This window comes from Cnephaeus nilssonii (genome assembly GCF_951640355.1).
Source record: "Cnephaeus nilssonii genome assembly, chromosome: 5".
In the NCBI taxonomy this organism is placed as follows: Eukaryota; Metazoa; Chordata; class Mammalia; order Chiroptera; family Vespertilionidae; genus Cnephaeus; species Cnephaeus nilssonii.
Window position 1 is genome coordinate 29,715,174 of NC_137076.1, and position 21,414 is coordinate 29,736,587.

At 48.5% G+C, this 21,414-nt stretch overlaps 1 protein-coding gene across 2 annotated transcripts; it reads left to right on the top strand.

Annotated features, from left to right (window-relative positions):
- The first annotated feature begins 3,602 nt into the window (after positions 1-3,602).
- On the top strand, positions 3,603-21,193 carry DAPK3 (death associated protein kinase 3). 2 transcript variants are annotated; one of them, XM_079771554.1, is made up of 9 exons: positions 3,603-3,697; positions 4,604-4,761; positions 10,210-10,570; positions 10,864-10,993; positions 11,635-11,683; positions 15,124-15,150; positions 15,756-15,908; positions 16,670-16,715; positions 17,170-21,193. In XM_079771554.1, exons 2-9 carry the CDS (start codon positions 4,700-4,702, stop codon positions 17,704-17,706), a joined length of 1,365 nt encoding a protein of 454 aa, XP_079627680.1. In that variant the 5' UTR covers positions 3,603-3,697; positions 4,604-4,699; the 3' UTR covers positions 17,707-21,193. The 2 variants fall into 2 exon arrangements, with proteins under 2 accessions (XP_079627680.1, XP_079627681.1); XM_079771555.1 differs by having other exon boundaries at positions 3,603-3,689.
- The last annotated feature ends 221 nt before the right edge of the window (positions 21,194-21,414 follow it).

Below are 21,414 nucleotides of genomic sequence, written 5' to 3' on the forward strand. Positions count from 1 at the left end.
TTGCACATATTTTTTAAAGCTTTTAATCCTCACCTGAGGATATTTTCCATTGATCTTTTAGAGTGGAATAGAGAAGTAAAGACAGAAACATCGATGTGAGAGAAACACATTGATTAGTTGCCTCTTGCACATCCCCAACCAAGGCCTGGGCTGGGGAGGAGCCTGCAACTGAGGTATGTGCCCCTAACCAGAATTGAACCCGGGACCCTTTGGTCTGCAGGCCAATGCTCTATCCACTAAGCCAAGCCAGCTAGGGCCATTTTGCACATTTTTAGTACCTAGTAGTTTTGCCAGGGATATGACTACAAATTGAGAAGTTGGAACTGCATTGATTTAACTTTAAAATTTTTTTTTTTTTAAAAATATATAGTTTATTGATTTCAGAGAGCAAGGGAGAGAGAGATAGAAACATTAATGATAAGAGAATCATTGGTTGCCTCCCGCACACCCTCCAACGAGATTGAGCCCACAAACCCAGGCATGTGCCCTTGGCCGGAATCGAACCTGGGACCCTTCAGTCTGCAGGCTGATGCTCTATCCACTGAGCCAAACCAGCTAGGGCTAACTAAAAATTTTTAACCAATTCTAAATAACTGATGGCAGTGCCACTTATAAATGCCTTGCTAATAGAGCCCCTTCATATTATGTGTTTTTATAGCTGTTACATTCACAGTGATTCCCTTTATAGGGGCTGATGCCTGATGACTTCATTATATCTGTAATGACACCTGAGTATTGGTCTGTTACAAGTGTTTGTGTGTGTGTGTGTATATTGCTCTATATTTTCATTTTATTAGCTGATTTTAATTGTGTTATTTTTTGTGGTTGCATTAGGCCAGCAGTTCCTAACCTTTTTTGGCGTCAAGACCCCTGTATACTCAAACATTGAGGACCCCAAAGAGCTTTTGTTAAAATGGGTATATTTACTGATATTTACCATATTTGGAAATTAAAACTGAGAAACTTCAATAATTGATTTAAAAATGATAAACCCATTACGTTAACCTATTTTTTTTTTGGGGGGGGGGGGGGAACCTGTTTTCCAAACAAAATATAGTAACATTTTTTGCAAGTCTTTGAAATCTATGGCTTAATAGAAGACAGCTGGAGTCCCATCTGCTTCTGCATTAAATCAGTTTCAATACATTGTTTTGGTTGAATTTTAAGGAGATAACCTAGCCTCAGTCATCCCATACTTGAAAAAGAGAGAAGCATCTTAATACTTGTTTTCAGATATTCTTTGATGCAATACCAAAACTCAACAAGTAGTAGTTTCTTAAAGATTAACTACAATGTGATATCTGAAATCATATTAATGAGCTTTTCATACTGTTATATTAAAATCCATTGGTCTGTCTTGCACTTTGGGTCTTTTCCCCATGCATGATTTTGTAACATCAAGTGTTGACTATTTGGAAACACTGGTCAACCAAGTTTGGAGCTTTGAGGTGTTGACACATTTCATAAAACACTTGAAAAGTCACATTTACTAATTTCATCAGGAAAGTGTTAAAGTGAAACTCAAGCAGATTTTGAAAATTTTAATTTTTTTGCTTGAAACTTCAAATTTTGTCATTGGCAACTAATACTGTCAATTGTTATCCTTGAAGTGACAGGCTTGATTTGTTCATTTTTTTGGGAAAATGCCTGTCAAACACAAGTCTGAATTACTAGTTTGTCAGGTTTCTTCAAGTAAAAATGATGTTCCAACTCCTCACTCATTAAGTGTGTGTTATGCATCAGTAGCTTCCCAAAGAATACAGTGTAGAAGTGGAGAAAAAAAATGTAACTTTAAGAGAAACCTGACATCTAGTGCCAGGTGACCAAGTTCAACATCAACAGTGTTAAGTCATGTTGATAGTATGGACCCTGAATATGATGTGATGAGAATGGCACTTTACATCTGGTCTTAAAACCGATCACTTTACTGAGAAAAACATCAGATTGCAATTAAGGAAAAGGCTACAAAATACCTGACCAATCCTCAAAACTCAGTCATCAAAAACGGGAGTCCTAGCCGTTCTGGCTCAATGGTTAGAATGTCTGCCCACCCACCAAAGGGTCTCAGGTTTGATTCCCAGTCAAGAGCATATACCTGGGTTGCAGGTTCCATTCCGGCCCCAGTCAGGGGGAGCTCAGGAGGTAACCAATCGATATGTCTCACATTGATGTCCCCCCCCCACCCCCTTCACCTCCTTCCCTCCCACTCTTAAAAAAAAAAAAATCAATGGAAGGATTATCCTTGGGTGAGGATTAACAAAACAAAAATTAGGGAAGTGAGAAAACTCATAGCCAAGAGCCTAAGGAGACATGGCAACGAAATCATGTGGGATCATGGGACAGAAAAAGGACAGGGAAAACCAGGAATCTGAATTAAGTGTGGACTTTGCTTAATAAAAATGTATCAAGGTTGGTTCATTAGTTGTAAGAAAAGTATTATATGCATGGAAGATGTAATAGTAGGGGGAAACGGTATGGGAGAAGGTGCTGCTTTTGCTGTGTGCTGAAGTGTGCATAGGAGTTAGACAAGAATGGAGGAAGGCAATCTCGGGCAGAAGCAGCAGCTCATGCCAAGATCTAGGGTAGGAATGAGATGTTTGAGGTCAGAAGGAAGGCAAATGGGGTTGGGGAGAATGGCAAGAGGTTAGGGCAGTCGGCAAGGGCCAAAAGATAAAGGGGCTTGTGTTTGATGGCATCTGAGGTGGATCAGCATTGATTGTGGGTTAAGGTCTATCTGGGAATGAATTTCATCTATGCCTTTTGGTTGGGTTACCTAACTTCTCTGGGTGTCAGTTTCACTGAGTGTAGAAAGGAAGAAATTTTAATATATTTTAACTCAGTTTGCTGATTGGTACAAACTAAGGCTCAGTAAATGCTAGCTTTTTTTAAAAAATATATTTTTATTGATTTCAGAGAGGAAGGAAGAGGGAGAGATAGAAACATCAATGATGAGAGAGAATCATTGATTGGCTGCCTCCTGCACGACCCATCAAGCCGGCAACCCGGGCATGTGCCCTTGACCAGAATCTAACCTGCGACCCTTCAGTCCGCAGGTCATGGCTCTATCCACGGAGCCAAACCAGCTAGGGCGCTAGCCTTTTTTTATCTATCTTGAGACAGACAGGAGTCACAGAAGGATCCTCAAGCATAAATGGCAACATTTGACTGACCTCCTCATATGCATTTTTATTTATGCATTTGGAATGTGGGTAACATTTTACTGCCACTCAGGGACTAAAGCAGCCCCGGAGCCCACCCCCGGAGCTGCCATTGCCGGAACTAGGCCTTGGATTCCCGTATCTAGTGGCCCAGGAAAAGCAGGAAGCGGGATGCTGGACTTCAGCATCCCGCCTCCCAGCTTCAGAGCCCCCGTCAGAGGAGAGCATAAGTTTGACCGGCGTTCATTACGGCCAATCAGCTGCATGAAGGCAAGCCTGTAGGCCAATGGCGAGGCGGCATCCGGGTGTGGATAGCCGGACGCCAGAGGGCCTCGGCCTGGAAGGCAGCAGAGGGCGGGGCGTCACGAGTGGCGGGCGCGCTGACCAATGGGCGGTGGATTCCTCTTCCCAGGGCCGGGCACTGACAGACGCGGTGACGTCGGCGCGGGTCAGCGCGTTACGGGGATCAGCGCGGCGCAGGGAACGGCGGGGCTCCGAGCTGTGGGAGGTGAAGAGCGGATTCCATTCGAGGTCTGCGGGTATGGAGAACACTTGGGGAGGTCTGGATGGGGCGTTTGGAGAGCGGTAAAGGGTCTGGGTCCGGGCCTGCGAGGGGCGTGGCGGCCTCGGGGTAGCTTGAGCAGAGACATTACGGGTTGGGACCCTTGGAGCTATCTATGAAGGGGGCTATCAGGGTCTACCTTGGAGCTTACGCGTAGGTTGGGGGCGAAGGACAATGGAGAAGACAGATTGATCCTTTGCGGGTCCCGATTGGGGTGAAGGAGACAGGGGTGGAGGCCTTTCATACCAGGAGGGGTGCCTTTGAGGAGAGGGAAGAGGTTAGTCTTGCTAGGACGGTGAAAGTCAGGGTTAGGCAAGAATGGGTAGGTAGGAGGCTTGCAAGAGTTTGGAAGCCATTGCCCATTTCCTGGGGAATTCAAGACTTGGGGAGCACACCGCTGAGGAGGGTCTTAAGAGACTAGCTGAGGTGTGGGGGGAAATGGGTAAGGACGAAGAGGAGTTGAGATTGCTGATGGGCAGGAAGGATGGGAGCGTGTTGAGGCTAGAACTAGGAAGTTGGGCAGGGAGTGAGGGAGTTCAGGGTTTGGGGCTGTGACGTATGTGGGGGAACTTTTAGGGATGTGTGGGGGCTCTGGGAGAAGCCTAGGGGTGTGAGGCAGAGAAAGGCTAGGGCAGTGTGTAAGGAGGTATATGGCTGGTGGGAGTGATGGGAGCAAGGTGGCACAGGGGGGCTGACTGACTCCGCGACCTTTTGGGTTGTTTGGTGTCAAAATGAGATGACACATGCAAGTGCCCTTCCTAGAAACCGTGGAACTTCAGCTTGGAGTGATGTGAAACCTATGGTTGGTGAGCAGGTTGCTGTGTTTGCCGGGAATTATGGCTAGCATCTCACTCTTTCTTCCCTATTACCCTGTCTCCTCCAGGGTCACTTGGTAGGGGACTTCCCGAGGTCCTGTCCCCAGGCTGCAGTGACTGGGCTTCCACTGGCGCGGAAGGTGCTGGAAGGCAGACCGGCTACCATGTCCACATTCAGGCAGGAAGATGTGGAAGACCATTATGAGATGGGGGAGGAGCTGGGCAGGTGAGCAGGCCCCTCTGACAAGGCTCCGGGGTAGGAGAAAGGCACTCTGGGGTTTTCTGGACAGTATGTCCCCTTATGTCCTGTATCCTACCCTCCAAGGAGTGAGTCAAGTTCTTGTGCTGGTGGAATGAGTTTGGGCTTTGGAATCAGACATCCCGGCTGGGAGTCCTTGCTCTGACATCCTTCGAGCATTTCCTTTGGGAAGAAACATAATTGAGTACATATGGCACCTAACACAATGCCTGGCATGTGTAGCTATTAGCAGGTTTAGTTGGTAGAGGTCTCCCTCTCTTTAATCCTCTCTTACGGGGAGTACTGGAGTCTCCCAGCTCTTGGCATTTCCAGGGAAGGCCTCCTGCCTGGGCCCAATCTCCTGCCAATTGTGTAGCATTCTTATGGGAGAGAGAGGAGGTTTCCCTTGCCAGCCAGGCAGCTGATTTCCTGCCTGGCTGGACCTTGGAGTGTCCCTTGGGCGTTTGCTCCCCCACTTGCCCCAGACCAGCCAGGCACCCTCCCCACCTCCCCCCACCCCCCCATCCCCAGCCTGAAACCTTATTTGGTGAGTTTGCTGCTGGCCAAGGCCCCATGATGTCACCAGAAGGGAATGTAAATAACTGAGGCCTGCATCAGGCCTTTGCAGGCTCCTTTGGGATTCTGAAGTCTCTCCTTTAGGAATTTTATGTTTTGAGTGGTAGGGAATGAAGTCTCTCCCTCCCCCTGCCTCCCAATCTCAAACTTTATTGTTGAAAATGTATGAGAATCTCCTGCTGAGGGTTGTTTGGTAAAAATCAGCAAAATGTCCTATGTATATTCCCTTTAACTCACCGATTCCACTGAATTAATTCAGTGGGAATATATACATACATGGCCCAATGACCTGGAAACAGGAATAGTTGCTATATTTTATATGAGCAAAAAATGGGAAGCCTCTTTAGTGGTTATCACAGCCCCTTCATCGGTGGGTGGAATATTGTGCAGCCATTGAAAGAGCCAGGCAGCCCTGGTTAGTGTGGCTCAGTTGGTTGGAGCATCATCCCGTACACCAAAAAGCCTCACAATCAGTTCCCAGTCAGGGCACATACCTAAGTTTCAGGTTCATTCCTTGGCCTCGGTTGGGGTGTGTGTAGGAGGCAAATGAATGATTTTTCTTTCTCACATTGATGTCTCCCCCCCCCCCCCCATTCCCCTCTCTCTAAAAGTCAATGAAAAAACAACAAAAGAGCTAGGCAACTTGTATAATGTGAGCCACATAGGAAATTTATTGAAGTTTAATTGAAAATTTTAAAGCTGTGTCAATTTTAATAATTTTATGCCCTAGCCCAGTGGTTGGCAAACTCATTAGTCAACAGAGCCAAATATCAACAGTACAACGATTGAAATTTCTTTTGAGAGCCAAATGTTTTAAACTTAAACTTCTTCTAACGCCACTTCTTCAAAATAGACTCACCCAGGCCGTAGTATTTTGTGGAAGAGCCACACTCAAGGGGCCAAAGAGCCACATGTGGCTCGCGAGCCACAGTTTGCCGACCACGGCCCTAGCTTGTTTTGCTCAGTGGATAGAGTGTCCGCCTGCGGATTGAAGGGTCCCGGTTCGATTTGAGCCAAGGGCTCATGCCCTGGTTGTGAGCTTGAGCCCCAGTAGGGGGTGTGCAGGAGGCAGCCGATCAATGATTCTCTCTCATCATTGATGTTGTTTTTTTTTTACAGTTTATTTTATTGTTTAAAGTATTGCATTCATCATTGATGTTTTTTATCTCTCTTCCTTTCCCTTCCTCTCAAATCAATAAAGAAATACATAAAAAATTTATTTTAATAATTTTAACGACATACCTTATTTAACCTGGTTGATCAAACGATTATCATTTTGCTTGTAATCGCTATAAAATCATTAGTGAAAACTTTTATCACTTTAAAAAATATGTATTTTTATGGATTTTTATGGATTTCAGAGAGGAAGGGAGAGGGAGAGAGATAGAAACATCAGTGATGAGAGAGAGTCATTGATCGGCTGCCTCCTGCATACCTCCCATTGGGGATCGAGCTGGCAACCCAGGCATGTGCCCTGACCAGGATTTGAACCATGACCTCCTGGTTCATAAGTTGACACTCAACCACTAAGCCGTACCAGCTGGGCTCACTTTTTTTTTTTTTATATGAAGCCTTTGAAATCTAGTGTGTATTGTATGCTCACAGCACATTTCAATTTGCACGGGTCTGACAGCTGCTGTGTGGCCAGTGGCTGCTACCTTGGACAGCACCACTGTATGTAATGGTCCAGAACCGTGGTCGGCAAACTGCGGCTCGCGAGCCACATGCGGCTCTTTGGCCCCTTGAGTGTGGCTCTTCCATAAAATACCACAGCCTGGGCGAGTCTGTTTTGAAGAAGTGGTGTTAGAAGAAGTTTAAGTTTAAAAAATTTGGCTCTCAAAAGAAATTTCAATCGTTGTACTGTTGATATTTGGCTCTGTTGACTAATGAGTTTGCAGACCACTGGTCCAGAACATTCTCAGCGATAAATGAAGTGAAGGATTAATGACACATATCACTGCATACCACGTTGCAACTTGTATAAATTGTAGTTGTCCTTTGGACATCTGAGTTCTTTTTTTTTTTTAAATTGATTTCAGAGAGGAAGGGAGAGGGAGAGAGCGATAGAAACATCAATAATGAGAGAGAATCATTGATTGGCAGCCTCCTTTATGCCCGCCATTGGGGAACAAGCCCACAACCTGGAATCGTGCCCTGACCAGGAATCGAATCGTGACCTCCTGGTCCATAGGTAGATGTTCAACCACTGAGCCACACCAGCTGGGCTCCATTGATTTTTAGAGAGAGTAGGAAGGAGGGAGGGAGGGAGAGAGAGAGAAACATCAATGTGAGTGAGACACATTGGTTGCCTCCTGCACACGCCCTAACAATCTAACTACTGAGCAACACTGGCCAGGGTGCTTTTTTATTTTTTATTTTTTTAAAATATATTTTATTGATTTTTTACAGAGAGGAAGAGAGAGGGATAGAGAGTTAGAAACATTGATGAGAGAGAAACATCGATCAGCTGCCTCCTGCACACCCCCTACTGGGGATGTGCCCGCAACCAAGGTACATGCCCTTGACCGGAATCGAACCTGGGACCCTTGAGTCCACAGGCCGATGCTCTATCCACTGAGCCAAACCGGTTTTGGCAACTTTTTTATTTTTTTAAAGGGTTGTAAGAACACAGAAAGATTGTGACAGAGACCACAATTGTGTATGTGGCCCATACAGCTTAATATATTTACTGTTTGGCCATTTTTAGTCAACTTCTGAGTTAAAGCAAGATAATGTAACTAAGTTCCCAGGTAGCAAAATAGTTTGGACATTGACCCTCGCCGGTTTGGCTCAGTGGATAGAGCATCAGTCTGAGCAGGAGGCAGCTGAGCAATGATTCTCATTATTGATATTCTATTTCTCCCTCTCCCTTCCTCTCTGAAATCAATAAAAATATATTTTAAAACAATAGTTTGGACATTGGATAGCTCTCTGGAGTGCAGTACATAGAATTTATCTCTCTTTTAAATAACAGCTATCTTGCCCTAGCCAATTTGGTTCAGTGGATAAAGCATTAGTGTGTATTGAAGGGTCCCAGGTTCGATTCCGGTCAAGGGTATGTACCTCGGTTGCAGGCTCGATCCCCGGCCCTGTTTGGGGTGTGTGTGGAGGCAACCAATCGATGTGTCTCTCTCACATCGATGTTCTCTCTCTTCCCCTCTCTTCCACTCTCTCTAAAAATCAATGGAAAAAATATGCTCTTCAGATATAATTAACATAGCATACAGTTTACTCATTTAAAACGCATAATTTCATGATCTTCAGTACATTCACAGTGTTCTGCAACCATCAAGACTATTTTTAGAACATTTAATCTCCCCGTTAGCAGTCACCCATCCCCTTTCCCCAGCCCCTGACAACCACTATCCCAGTTCTGTCTCTGTGAATTTGCCTGTTCCCATTTCGCATAAATAGAATCACACACTGTGTGGCCTTTTGTGTCTGGCTTCTCTCACGGAGCGTCATGATTTCAAGGTCCATCTACATAGGTAATGTTCCCCTGTGTGGATGGACCACATCTGTTCATGTGTTGATGGACAGAAACATGTGTTGTTTCCATCTTTTGGCTGTTGGGAATCATGCTGCTATGAACATTTGTGTGCAGGTTTTTGTGTGGACACATGTTTTCATTTCTCTTAGATACATACCTGGGAGTGGAATTGCTAGGTCAGATGGTAATTCTGTGTTAACCATTTGAGGAACCACCAGACTTTTCCACAGAAGGTGCCCCGTTTTGCGTTCCCACCAGCTGTGTGTGACCATTCTAATTTCTCCGCATCCTCACTCTTCTCTTGTTTTGAAAGTTGTGTGCATTTTTGACCCTGGCCAGGTAGCTCAGTTGGTTAGTGCCATCCCAATACTCCAAGGTTGCAAATTGGATCCCCAGTCAGGGCACATACAAGAATCAATCAAATAATGCATAAATAAGTAGAACAGCAAATCAGTCTCTCCCTTCCCCTCTCTCTATAAAATCAACAAACAAGAAACAAGAAAATGTGTGCATTTCTTTCAATCTGCCTGTTAAATAAGAAGCTCTCTTGAAGGCATTGTCTTTTTTCTTAGGTTTTTAAAATAATGAAATATACTATAAAAAGTTGAATCAGTATGGAATTGTATCAAATAAATAAGAAACCCTCTTTGCTGCCCTTATTTCCTCCATCCCAATTCTCAGAGATGGCTATTGTTAACAGCTTGGTGTGTGTCTTTCAGACCTTATTTTCTACATATACATACATAAATATATCTGTATCTATGGATACAATATATACCATTTTTAAACAAAAAGATCTCATTCTGCCGAAACCGGTTTGGCTCAGTGGATAGAGCGTCGGCCTGCGGACTCAAGGGTCCCGGGTTCGGTTCCGGTCAAGGGCATGTGCCTTGGTTGCGGGCACATCCCCAGTGGGGGGTGTGCGGGAGGCAGCTGATCGATGTTTCTCTCTCATCGATGTTTCTAACTCTCTATCCCTCTCTCTTCCTCTCTGTAAAAAATCAATAAAATATATTAAAAAAAAAAAGATCTCATTCTATGTGTCATTTTGCAGGTGTGTTTTTTCACTGAGCTTAAAGAGTCGCCTTCATTCTTTTTCATGATGGTGTAAAATTCCACTGGATTTACTTCCATGATGGATTTCAGTTCTCTCTTGGTAAACATTGAGCTGTTTTTATTTTTTTCACTGTTGCAAAAAATGCCAGGCAGCCATTGTGTCTTGTGTGCTTTGCACTCACATAGCAGCATACCTACTGGGTACACCTTGGACGCAGTGGGGACTTGCATCTACATGGTGCCCCAGGAGATGGTGGCGGGCCTAGGTCCCTCTTGATGCTCTGATCACCTCCCTTCCCCCTCTGTCCCTGCAGCGGCCAGTTTGCCATTGTGCGGAAATGCCGGCAGAAGGGCACTGGGAAGGAGTATGCAGCCAAGTTCATCAAGAAACGCCGCCTGTCATCCAGCCGGCGGGGGGTCAGCCGGGAGGAGATCGAGCGGGAGGTGAACATCCTGCGGGAGATTCGGCACCCCAACATCATCACACTACATGACATCTTTGAGAATAAGACCGATGTGGTGCTCATCCTGGAGCTGGTTTCTGGTGGGGAGCTCTTTGATTTCTTGGCCGAGAAGGAGTCACTGACAGAGGACGAGGCCACTCAGTTCCTTAAGCAGATCCTGGATGGCGTTCACTACCTACACTCCAAGCGCATCGCCCACTTTGACCTCAAGGTAAGCCCCACTGGGAAGCTCTGGACCAGCCTGGCTGGCCGGCACAGGTGAGGATGGGGGCTCAAGAGAGGGTTCTACTTTCATGGGCACCTCCTGGACCTGTGATGCTCTGGAAGTTGAGGAGAGGGACCTGCTCAGGCCTGGACCCTCAGGGTGGCATCAGCCTGCCCACACCCCACGGGCTGGGAGTTGGGGGGTGCCTAGGGAAATTCCAGGTGCTGTCCCAGAGATGCCAGGCCAGCAGAAGCAGCAGATCCTCCTCCCACTGCCCTGCTCTCCCTTCCCCAACCCAGCCCGAAAACATCATGCTCCTAGACAAGAACGTGCCCAACCCACGAATCAAGCTTATTGACTTTGGCATCGCTCACAAGATTGAAGCCGGGAACGAGTTCAAAAACATCTTTGGCACCCCAGAATTTGTTGGTAAGGCCCTGCCTGGTGCAACAGGGGCTGGGGCTTGGGTAGGAGGTGTATTCAAGGATTTCCAGCAGTGTAGGGTGAGTTGGGCCTGGTCCCTGGATGTCTGACTCACTGCCCTCAGGTGCCCTGGCATTGGGCAAGGGGAAGCTCAAGACCTCAGTGTTTAGAGCATTGACCCACGCACCAAAGGGTTGCAGGTTCGATTCCTGATCAAGGGCACATTCCTGGGTTGTAGGTTCAATCCCTTGGCCCAGGTGGGGGCACTTGAGGGAGGCAACCAATCCAGTTTCTCTCTCTCTCTCTCTCTCTCTCTCTCTCTCTCTCTCTCTCTCTCTTTCTTTCTCTCTCTCTCTTTCCTTCCTCCTCCTCCCTCCCTCCTTCCTTTCCACTCTCTCTAAAAATCAATGGAAAAATATATTCTCGGGTGAGGATTAACAATAACAAAAAGACCTTGGGTTGGTGCTGTCACTGTCCCAACCTTCCTGCTTCAGAACTGGCCCTGCCTGTGTATTTGTGGGTGTTTTCCCGAGTGACCACTTCAGAGGTGGGGGGGAACTGTACCGCTTCCCTTGGCTATGTGCCCAGTGTGGCCTTAGATGCAACCAGTTCCTGACCCTGTGCCTTCTGTTTCCCTGTCCCTGCAGCTCCTGAGATTGTCAACTATGAACCCCTAGGTCTGGAGGCGGACATGTGGTGAGTCAGGGGTAGCTTTGGGGACCCAGAGCTGCCCAGTGCTGAGTCCAGCATACACACCTGGGACCGCTCCTTGTGGAATCTCCCCCTGCTCATCCCCAGGAGCTACAGCCTGGGGCATTGCCCATCCCGTGGTCTTGGTGCTGTGGGGCATAGGTAGGATGGACCATTGCCTTCGAATAGGGTTCAGCAAAGTGCAGCCCAGTGGCCAGAACAGGCCTAGGAGCTCGGGTGGTGGTCTCAGTTTTTTTTAAAGGGGCATTAAAAACAGCAGAGCCCTAGCCGGTTTGGCTCAGGGATAGAGTGTTGGCCTGAGGACTGAAGGGTCCTGGGTTCGATTCCGATCAGGGTACGTACCTCAGTTGCAGGCTCCTCCCTGGCCGGGCCCTGGTCAGGGCTTGTACAGGAGTCAACCAATCGATGCGTTTCTCTCACATCGATATTTCTCTCTGTCTTTCCCTCTCTCTTCCACTCTCCCTAAAAATCAATGGAAAATGTCCTCGTCCTCGGGTGAGGATAAAAAAAAAAAGCAGACAAATATGCGACAGACCATTAGTGGCCCATAAATATTCACAATGCCCTGAAATGCTCACTGTCTGACCCTCTATAAAAACAGTTTGGGAAAGGGGTGGAGAGGCATTACAGGAATGGTGGCGGCAACTGTGTTCCGTATCCACAGTGAGTAAGTGGTGGAAAACAATCACACGTGGGACTGGCCGGGGCGTTACAACCTTCTCGGTTTCTGTGGCAAAGGTAGCGTAACTTAAAACATGTAGGCTGCTTATGCTGCTTGGCGCTACTGCTGGAACCTCATCCCCCAAAGCCCCGACGTCTGCCTGACTTGGTGAGTCAAACCAGTCCTCTTCATGAAGGAGTATGCTCATGACCCGTTTCTCTTAACTAGGAGAGTTTTCTTCTAAGATGAGAAGGGACTAATTCTTGGGCTCCTGACCTGCTGTTAAGCACTGTACATGCGCTGTCTGAACCCACTGTGGGGAGCGGGGTGCAGCGGGGGGGGGGGGGGGGGGGGCGGGGGGGCGAGGAGGAGGACCCGGACCTGGACCATTTGCGCTGTGCAGCTCTGACTACGCAGGCATAGCCAAGGGCACATGCGTTCTGTTAACTGTAATTAGCTTCCTTAGTTTGTATTTTTCTTGTTTTGTCCAGTGATGGGCATTATGTGTTAAGTTTCACTAGTGAAAGAGGCAGTGTCCAATGTTTTGGTTGTATTGTCCTGTGGTGGATATTATTGTCATCTGAACATCATCATGGGCAATTGACAAATTTTGATTGTCGGTGGTTATTTCATAAAAGAGCAAAATAACTTGGAATTTCTGATTAGAGTGCAGCAAGGCAAAAGCAATAAGAACAAACCAGAACACTATCTAAGGACTCATTTGTGTGACTACTTTGTAAAGCATCCTGGGGCTATATTGAAAGTAACAGTAAATTAGTTCTTTTAAGATGTTCTTGAGACTATATATTTTTTAAAACTAATAGGCTTTATTTTTTAGAACAGTTTTTAAAAAATATATATTTTTATTGATTTCAGAGAGGAAGAGAGAGGTAGAGAGAAATAGAAACATCAGTGATGAGAGAGAAGCATTGATCGGTTGCCTCCTGCACAACCGCACTGGGGAGTGAGATTGCAACCTGGGCATACGCCCTGACTAGGAATCAAACCGTGACCTCCTGGTTCACAGGTTGATGCTCAGCCACTGAGCATACCGGCTGGGATATAACAGATTTTGATTTACAGAAAAATTAAGAAGATAGTACAGAATTCCCAAATAATCACCCCAAATCCCCATTACATACACAGTTTCTCCTGTTATTAACGTGCATTAGTATGATTTATTTGTCGCACAATTAATGGACACATTATTTTTTATTTTTTTAAAAAATATTTTATTGATTTTTTACAGAGAGGAAGGGAGAGGGAGAGTTAGAAACATTGATGAGAGAGAAACATCGACCAGCTGCCTCCTGCACACCCCCTACTGGGGATGTGCCCGCAACCAAGGTACATGCCCTTGACCGGAATCGAACCTGGGACCCTTCAGTCCGCAGGCCGACGCTCTATCCACAGAGCCAAACTGGTTATGGCTGGATACATTATTAATGGACACAATATTGATACATTATTATTAACTAAAGTCTATGTTTACTCATATTTCCTAATTTTTAACCCAGTGTTTTTGTGTCCCAGGATCCCATTTAGGATACCATGTGACATTAAGTTGTCATGTGTCTTTAGTCTTGTCTTGGTTGTCACAATTTCTCAGGCTTTTCTTGTTTTTAGTGACTGTTACAGGCTAAATTGTATTCCTCCAAAATTCGTATGTAGAAATTCTAACTTCGGTATCTCCTCTTTGGGGATAGTGTCTATAAAGAAATAAAATGAGGTCATTAGGGTAGGCCCTAACCATTATGGCTGGTGTCCTTATAAGAAAAGAAGATTAGGACACAGAAGGAAGAGCATGTAAAGATGTTATAGAATAGTAAGAAGCTAGGAAAATGCCAGGACAGGCGGAATAGGGAAACTAAGACAGATCAATAGCAGTTTGCAGCCACCTAGTAAATCCTATCTTCCTTAAAACAAGGACACTTAAGAGTAAATGAAAAGTTTGGTGGGGGAAAAACAAAAAGAGTAAATGGTTTGCACTTCTCCTCCCCAACCAGAGGGTAAATAGCTTAAATCATCCTATTCAGGGAGACAGATAACAGAAATCCAATTAGTGCCATTTTCCAGCCACAACCAAACGGTAGACAAATTAAGGGAATAAATCTCATTTTGGTACATCTGCATAAAGTTGATGAATAGTCTATTGATTCTCCCCTAACACCTCCCCTAAATGCCCAGCCTTTAAAAACCCCTGAAAATGAAGGTCCCAGCATGTTCTCCCTCCGGGAGCATACCTGTGCCATTCCCTTCTCCTCCTTCCCCCACAGGCACGTATCCCCTAATCTCTAAGGGACCCCATGAGATTTATAAGCAGGGGGGAAATGGTCCTTGTTTCACTGTCCCAAGTGTGTGTTTGCTGTGGTCAATACATTATTGCTTGCTTTTCTATAAAAAAAACAACAACACAAAAAATAGTTTGCCGATCCTGCTGGCCCTATACTGGGTCCCAGATCTGCAGGGACTGTGGGGCCATGGTGCTGTTTGCCCTGCCCTCACTGTGGCTCCTTTGAGCCTTGACAGGAGGGTGTGGCCAAAGGTGTTTAAATAGCCAGTCCTGAGACCCCAGGACAGGAGAAGGGGAGCGGGGCTGACAGACCTGTGGGCTGACAGACCTGTTGCCCAGCTGGCCCAAGAGCCTTGGGCTTATAGCGCCCCCATGTGGGCTCTGGGCCCCTGCCCTGTAGAAACTCTGGGAGTTAGGGTGCTGCACCCCACAGCTAAGCTGACCTTTCTCTTCTCATGTGTCCTCTTCTAGGAGCATTGGCGTCATCACCTATATCCTGTGAGTACCCGCCTGACACTTCCTGCTGCCCCCCCATCATTATGTTTTAGGAAATTCCAAGGATTATGGGAGCCATGTATCCAGACCAGGCTGAAGACCAAATATGTTTTCTACCATAAGTCAGTGTCAATTGCCCAGAGCCCCACAGGGGTGGTGGTGTGGCCCACTCAGTGCAGAGTATCAGGAAGGCAGGTGACACCTGCGTCATCACCAGTGATGCCTACCTTGGCCGTGTGCTAGGTGGCATCAGCCAAGCTTCTCTTGGAAAGTGACTGTTTTTTCCACTGGAATCACTAAATGTTCTGGGGTAGATTTTTTGAGATTGTGCATCTACAGAGATACTTTGAGCTTCCACAAGGATTTTCACTCACAGGTTTTAGCATCTATCTAACTGGGTGTTGACTTCTCACTGCCTTCTGGTTGGCAGCTGGGGGTGGGGGGCTGGTTGGAAGGTCCAGGGGAATGCATGTGTGGGATGGTTAGGGCTCAAGGTCCACCTTCCACTGTTGGCCCCTCTGTGAGCACTTCAGAGTTTGGTGGTAGCCCGGGCAGCAGCCTGGTGATGGAACAAACACAGGGGACACAGCCCCGTGTTTGTCTTCCAGTTTGAGTGGCGCGTCCCCATTCCTGGGTGAGACCAAGCAGGAGACCCTGACCAATATCTCAGCCGTGAACTATGACTTCGATGAGGAGTACTTTAGCAACACCAGTGAGCTGGCCAAGGACTTCATTCGCCGGCTGCTTGTCAAGGACCCCAAGTAAGCACAGCCGGGCAGAGGGGTCAGGGCAGCCCTGTAGGGAAGGCCAAACGAGTCTCCCTAGCAGGGGTGGTGTGGCCGAGAAGACATCTCTCCAGGTCACCACGTCTTTGTAACTGGCTTCTGCTTTGGGCTGGAGATAGCAATGGATGGCTTAGGTTGGCCCACACTGTGTCTTAAGAAGCTTTAATTCATTGCCAACTTCAAAATTGGGGTTTCACATGAAATTCCAGATTGCTACTTTTTTTTTTAGGAAAACCACCTAAAGTCCTGGCAGCACAGAGCCTCCCTTCACAGGGAGGTGTTCTCTGTGGCTGCAGCCCTCCCTGTGTATTCTGCCCATTCTTGTTGCCTTCCCGGCCCCTCCTGTGGGTACCTGCGTTGTGAGTTGTTTGTTGTTTGATCCCAGCACTAGGTCTCCACCCTGTTAATCCCTCAGGGAATACTGAGGACCCAGAGCCTATGCCCCCAAAGGGGCCTTGACAGGCTCCTTGTGGTTGGCTTAGCAGAGTGGGTGCTCTGGATTGTGTATAATTTCAAGGTCATTTCAGGGACTTGCTGCCAGGCTGGAAGGGTGAATTTAGGGGTTGGGGGTCCTCAGGGATAGGTGTCTGAGCCAGCCCTTGACGGGCTGCTGAGAGCAGAACTGAGGCAGGGAGAGCCTGGAAAACCCCTTCCCTGCTCGCTGCTCTGTGGGGGGAGGATGGTGCAGATGGCACACATATGACTAACCAGGGCTGGGGCGGGGGGTGCTTTTCCAGGAGGAGAATGACTATCTCCCAGAGCCTGGAGCATTCCTGGATCAAGGTGAGGTGGGGGCTGCTCCCACTGAGGGATGGTAGTTGTGACAAGCCCTCAGCATCCAGGGAGGGTCCCCGAGTGGTGCCCTGGGCAGTGGGATCTGAGGTGCTCCCTGAAATGGTGTCAGAGCCATTGCACCGAGGCATCCGCTGGCATCCTTGGTCCCGCTATGCATGCAGCAGGGCTCCCTCCCACAGAAACTTTCAGAAGGGGTCACCTCTAGGCCAAGTTGGCAGCCTTCTGCAAAGGGCCAATCACTATATTTTTTGCTCTGTGGTCCCTGGCATCAGTATTAGCTCTGCCTTCGTATCAGGAAAGCACCATGACCATATGCATGCAAATAAGCATGTCTGTGTGCCAACAAAACTTTATTTACAAAAGCAAGCAGAGGGCTGGATGCGGCCCTCGGTGGTCAACCACCTGCCCCCTGTTCCAGGCTGTGTTCTCTCTCCCCCTGCAGGCGATCAGGCGGCGGAACGTGCGGAGGGAAGACAGTGGCCGGAAGCCGGAGCGACGGCGCCTGAAGACAGCCCGCCTCAAGGAGTACACTATCAAGTCACATTCGAGCATGCCCCCCAACAACACCTACATCAACTTCGAGCGCTTCTCCAAGGTACTGGAGGAGGTGGCGGCGGCCGAGGAGGGCCTGCGTGGGCTGGAACACAGCCGGCGGCTCTTCCATGAGGACATCGAGGCACTGACAGCCATCTATGAAGAGAAGGAGGCCTGGTACAGGGAGGAGAATGAGAGCATTGGCCAGGACCTGCGACGGCTGCGGCAAGAGCTACACAAGACCGAGGCCCTCCAACGGCAGGCCCAGGAGGAGGCCAAGGGTGCCCTGCTAGGGGCCAGCGGGCTCAAGCGCCGCTTCAGCCGCCTTGAGAACCGCTACGAGGCTCTGGCCAAGCAGGTGGCCTCCGAGATGCGGTTTGTGCAGGATCTTGTACGCGCCATGGAGCAGGAGAAGCAACAGGAGGTGGAATGTGGTCTCCGCTAGGGCCACATCGGGGGGTGGGCCCAGAGGGTTCTGGTGGTGGGTGTCCCCTTCACAGCTCTGGAGCCAGGCCCTCTGTCATTATCTGGCTCTAGAGAGTTCCCGGCTGGGGCTGAGATGGGAAGAGGCTGGACTGGGTGGGATGTGCTTCATGGGGCCCAGAATTCACTGCTGAGAGGAGGGGCTTGGCCAGCTCTGCCCCAGGAAGACTATGCTGATCTGGGCTTCCTCTGCACAGCCTGTCTCCCTCTGGATTAGCTTCCCCAATCCCCCCACATCTCTCTCTCTCTCTCTCTCTCTCTCTCTCTCTCTCTCTCTCTCTCTCTCTTTCTCTCATTCTCACAATAATGGTGACGGGGTGGGGTGGTGGCGGCGCTTCTGGGGTAGTGTCATCTCTGGAACTCTGAACTCTGCAAGGGGTCGGTACCTCCAAGATGGACTGGCCATGGTGGACCAGATGGTTCATGCCTGGCCCAGTGGCAGGGTGGCAGCCTGCATGTCCTGGGTTAGGGGGCTGCAGGGCGGTCAGAGGGCATGGAGCAGGGCCTGGTCACCATCTTCAGGCCCTCCCTGCCCACCCAAGCACACCCAGCCTCGGGGCGGGTTTCTGAGGGCCCCTGCATGCCCCAGGGCTCGGAATTGGAGGGGCCTCTGCTGGATATGGGCCTCTCCTGCGAGCTGAAAGGAAATGAAGCCCGGATTCTGACATTCAGCCGTTGTCTGTGCTTGGGCCAGGTTGGGCAGCCAGCTTTGGGTCACCTGGTGCCTGGGTTGCGAGCTTGATCCCCCTCTAGAGATGGGAGGTGGCTCTTCCAGGGTCAGTGGTGGAGGGGGCCTCTGAGCACTGTTCTTCCCAGTTCCTTGCTGGGGCAATCTGGACCCTGAACTGGGCACCATGGCCAGAGCTGAGGAGATGACCCAGCCCTTGAGGAGGTGTCAGTCTGGAGGTAGTATGGGGAGTAGGAGGGCATTGTGGCTAAGCATGTTGCCTAGATGCAGTCAAGGAAACATCTGCAAAAGCTGGGTCTGTTTCTTTCTTGAGGCCTAGGAAGTCCCTGGGTGAGGCAGGTCTTGGGGGTCAAGCAGCTGGGGGCAGGAGTAAAGAGCTGTCATCCACTCTGTAGCCCTCCCCAGTGTGGGGCCATCTCCTCTTCACTCCCTCATAATGCCAGGTGCAAGTTTCTCATGACACAGTTCCTGAAGTGCCAGCGCCACCAGTGGAGTCCCTCCCTGCCTCAGTTCCTGGCCCTGCCCTACCAGCCCCTGCCTCCTTCCTTTCTCCAGTGCTGCCTTTTGAACTCTTAGGGCTCTAGGCCAGCATCCCTAGGTAGGGACCACATGGAGTAGTCGTAGTCGCAAAAGGCTCATGGGCCCAGCGTCCCTTTCCCCAGAGAGCCCTAGGACTCCTTAGCACCCCCCACTCAGACTCTGCTGTTCTGTGTGGGGAGAAGCCCATTTGACTGCCTCTGCCTCTGCTGGTTTCCAAGCGCATCTGGCTGGGAACCCTCAGGAGCACTGCCCTGGACTAGTGGGGTTGAAGAGGGTTTGCAGTGGGCAGTGCTGTTGTGTGCCACTAGGTGCTGCCCTTGAGGAGGATCTTGTACCTCCTATGCAAGTTCTCTAAGGTCCAGGCTTGAACAAAATACGGGTCCCTAGCTGGTGGCCACTCTGAGCTCAGAGATCTCTGCTGCAGGTTGGGTTAAGTGAGGGACACCTGTGTAGACCCTTCACCCCCAGCCTGGCCAAGTGCAGGGAAGAACCAGGCAGGTGGGGCTTGTATTCCTGCCGAGGCTGCTGACCAAGGCTTCTGCTACCAGGACACTGCCAGGGCTGAGGCAGGGTCTTGAGGCCTGGCTGTAGGGTCCGGTGGAGGGGGTGGGACCCCCTGCACCCCCTCCATGAGCTCCATTGCATTGCATATAACACCTCTGCAAACGTGTCTGCTGTGAGCCGAAAGGAAATAAAGCTCCAATTCTGACATTCAGCCATTGTCTGTGCTTGGGCCAAGTTGGGTAGCCAGCTTGGATCACCTGGTGCCCGGGTTGCGGGCTCGATCCTCAGTGGGGAGTGTGCAGGAGGCAGCTGATCAATGATTCTCTCATCATTGATGTTTCTATCTCCCTCTCCCTCTCTGAAATCAGTAAAATATATATATATATTAAAAAAAAAGACTAGGTAGAAACTGAAATTCACTTGGACTCACACCTACCCTTTCAGTATACAAGGTCCACCATGCTGCAGGGCTAAATCTGCAGTATCTTTCAGGGGGTGACAGGCAAGTGTCCTTGCTCTGGAGATGATTTCTGCCCCACTCTCCTGACCTGGGTTATCTTAAGTGGCTCAGCTCAGTGCAGCCTCAGTTTACTCAATCTGTCAGTTGAGGGCATGGGGAGCCACCTTGGGGCCATAAGCACCTCCCCAGAGTGTATAGCCCACACAAGCACTTACCAAATAGCGCTACCCATTGCAAAGCCTGCTGGGCTAGTATGCTGCTACTCATCATGACTGCTGCAGGCAGACTCTGAGATGTACCCCAAGGACCCCTGGTTCTTGCCAATCACTCCCCAGGAGTAGGCTAGCCTAGTGGCAGGTTCTAACCAACAGGATTCGGCAGAGGTGGTAGAGGTCAGCTGCACATGTGGAAAATAATAGCTCTGGATAAAAACCATCTGTTTATTAAGCACACTAGTGAGGATGTGGTAACCACAGATCCATCGCAGGCATCGCTGTGTTTGAGAATACTTCAGAGGAGCTTTTGGAGCTCTTTGAGAACATCTGGAATCTTCCGTAACGCTACCTGCATAGTGAAGTTCAGTTTCCCTGCTCAGCTCCCAGCAACAATTTTCCAAGGCACATCCAGCGCCGGTTTAAAGACACTATTGTAAATGGAGGGCACACCCAGGCAGCCTGCTGACTGCTGGGTCAGCTCCCCACCGGTGCCCAGTCTCACAGTAGTAGCCATATCTTGATTTCTTTCTTCAGCTACAGTGACAAATGGGTATGAGTCATGGAGCAGCCCAAGACTTGTGGCGATCACCCTACCAGGTTCTATGCCCGGGACTCTGCTCAGGTTCCAGATCCAGGCAGGCTTACTGGGCCACCCCATCAACCACACAGCACGACGCCTTGTTGCCTTTCACTTTTGAGCCCTTTGCTATTTTTGTGCAGAAGGCTAATGCTGAGTATTTTGTCAACTTCCATATGTGACACTGATGCACATAGGTGCCTCACCAAAGCCAGGCTTTCTCTTCCTCCAAGACTTTCCCCCTTATCTCATGGCTTCTAAAGCAAAAGCTCCTGACTACCAGCTCTGTGGGTTCGATACTGGTATGCCTCACTCAGGTGGGGAGAGCTGGAGACAGGAGTGAAGGTGGCTCAGCCTCATGGAATTCTTTTTATCATATACAAAAAAACCACTGGTTGATTTAAAGTCCTCTTGCCTTTTCCCTGTGGGAATGTCCAGCACTAATTTAGTTCATTTACTTTTTGTTTCTTTTTTTGTTTGTTTTTTCTTTTTCTTTTCGCTTTATTTATTTATTTATTTATTTTTATTTTTTTGTTTTGTTTTTGTTTTTTCTTTAGTTCATTTACTTTTTTAAAAAATATATTTTTATTGATTTCAGAGAGGAAGGGAGAGGGAGAGAGTGCTAGAAACATCAATGATGAGAGAATCATTGATCGCTGCCTCCTGAACGCCCCCTCCTGGGGATC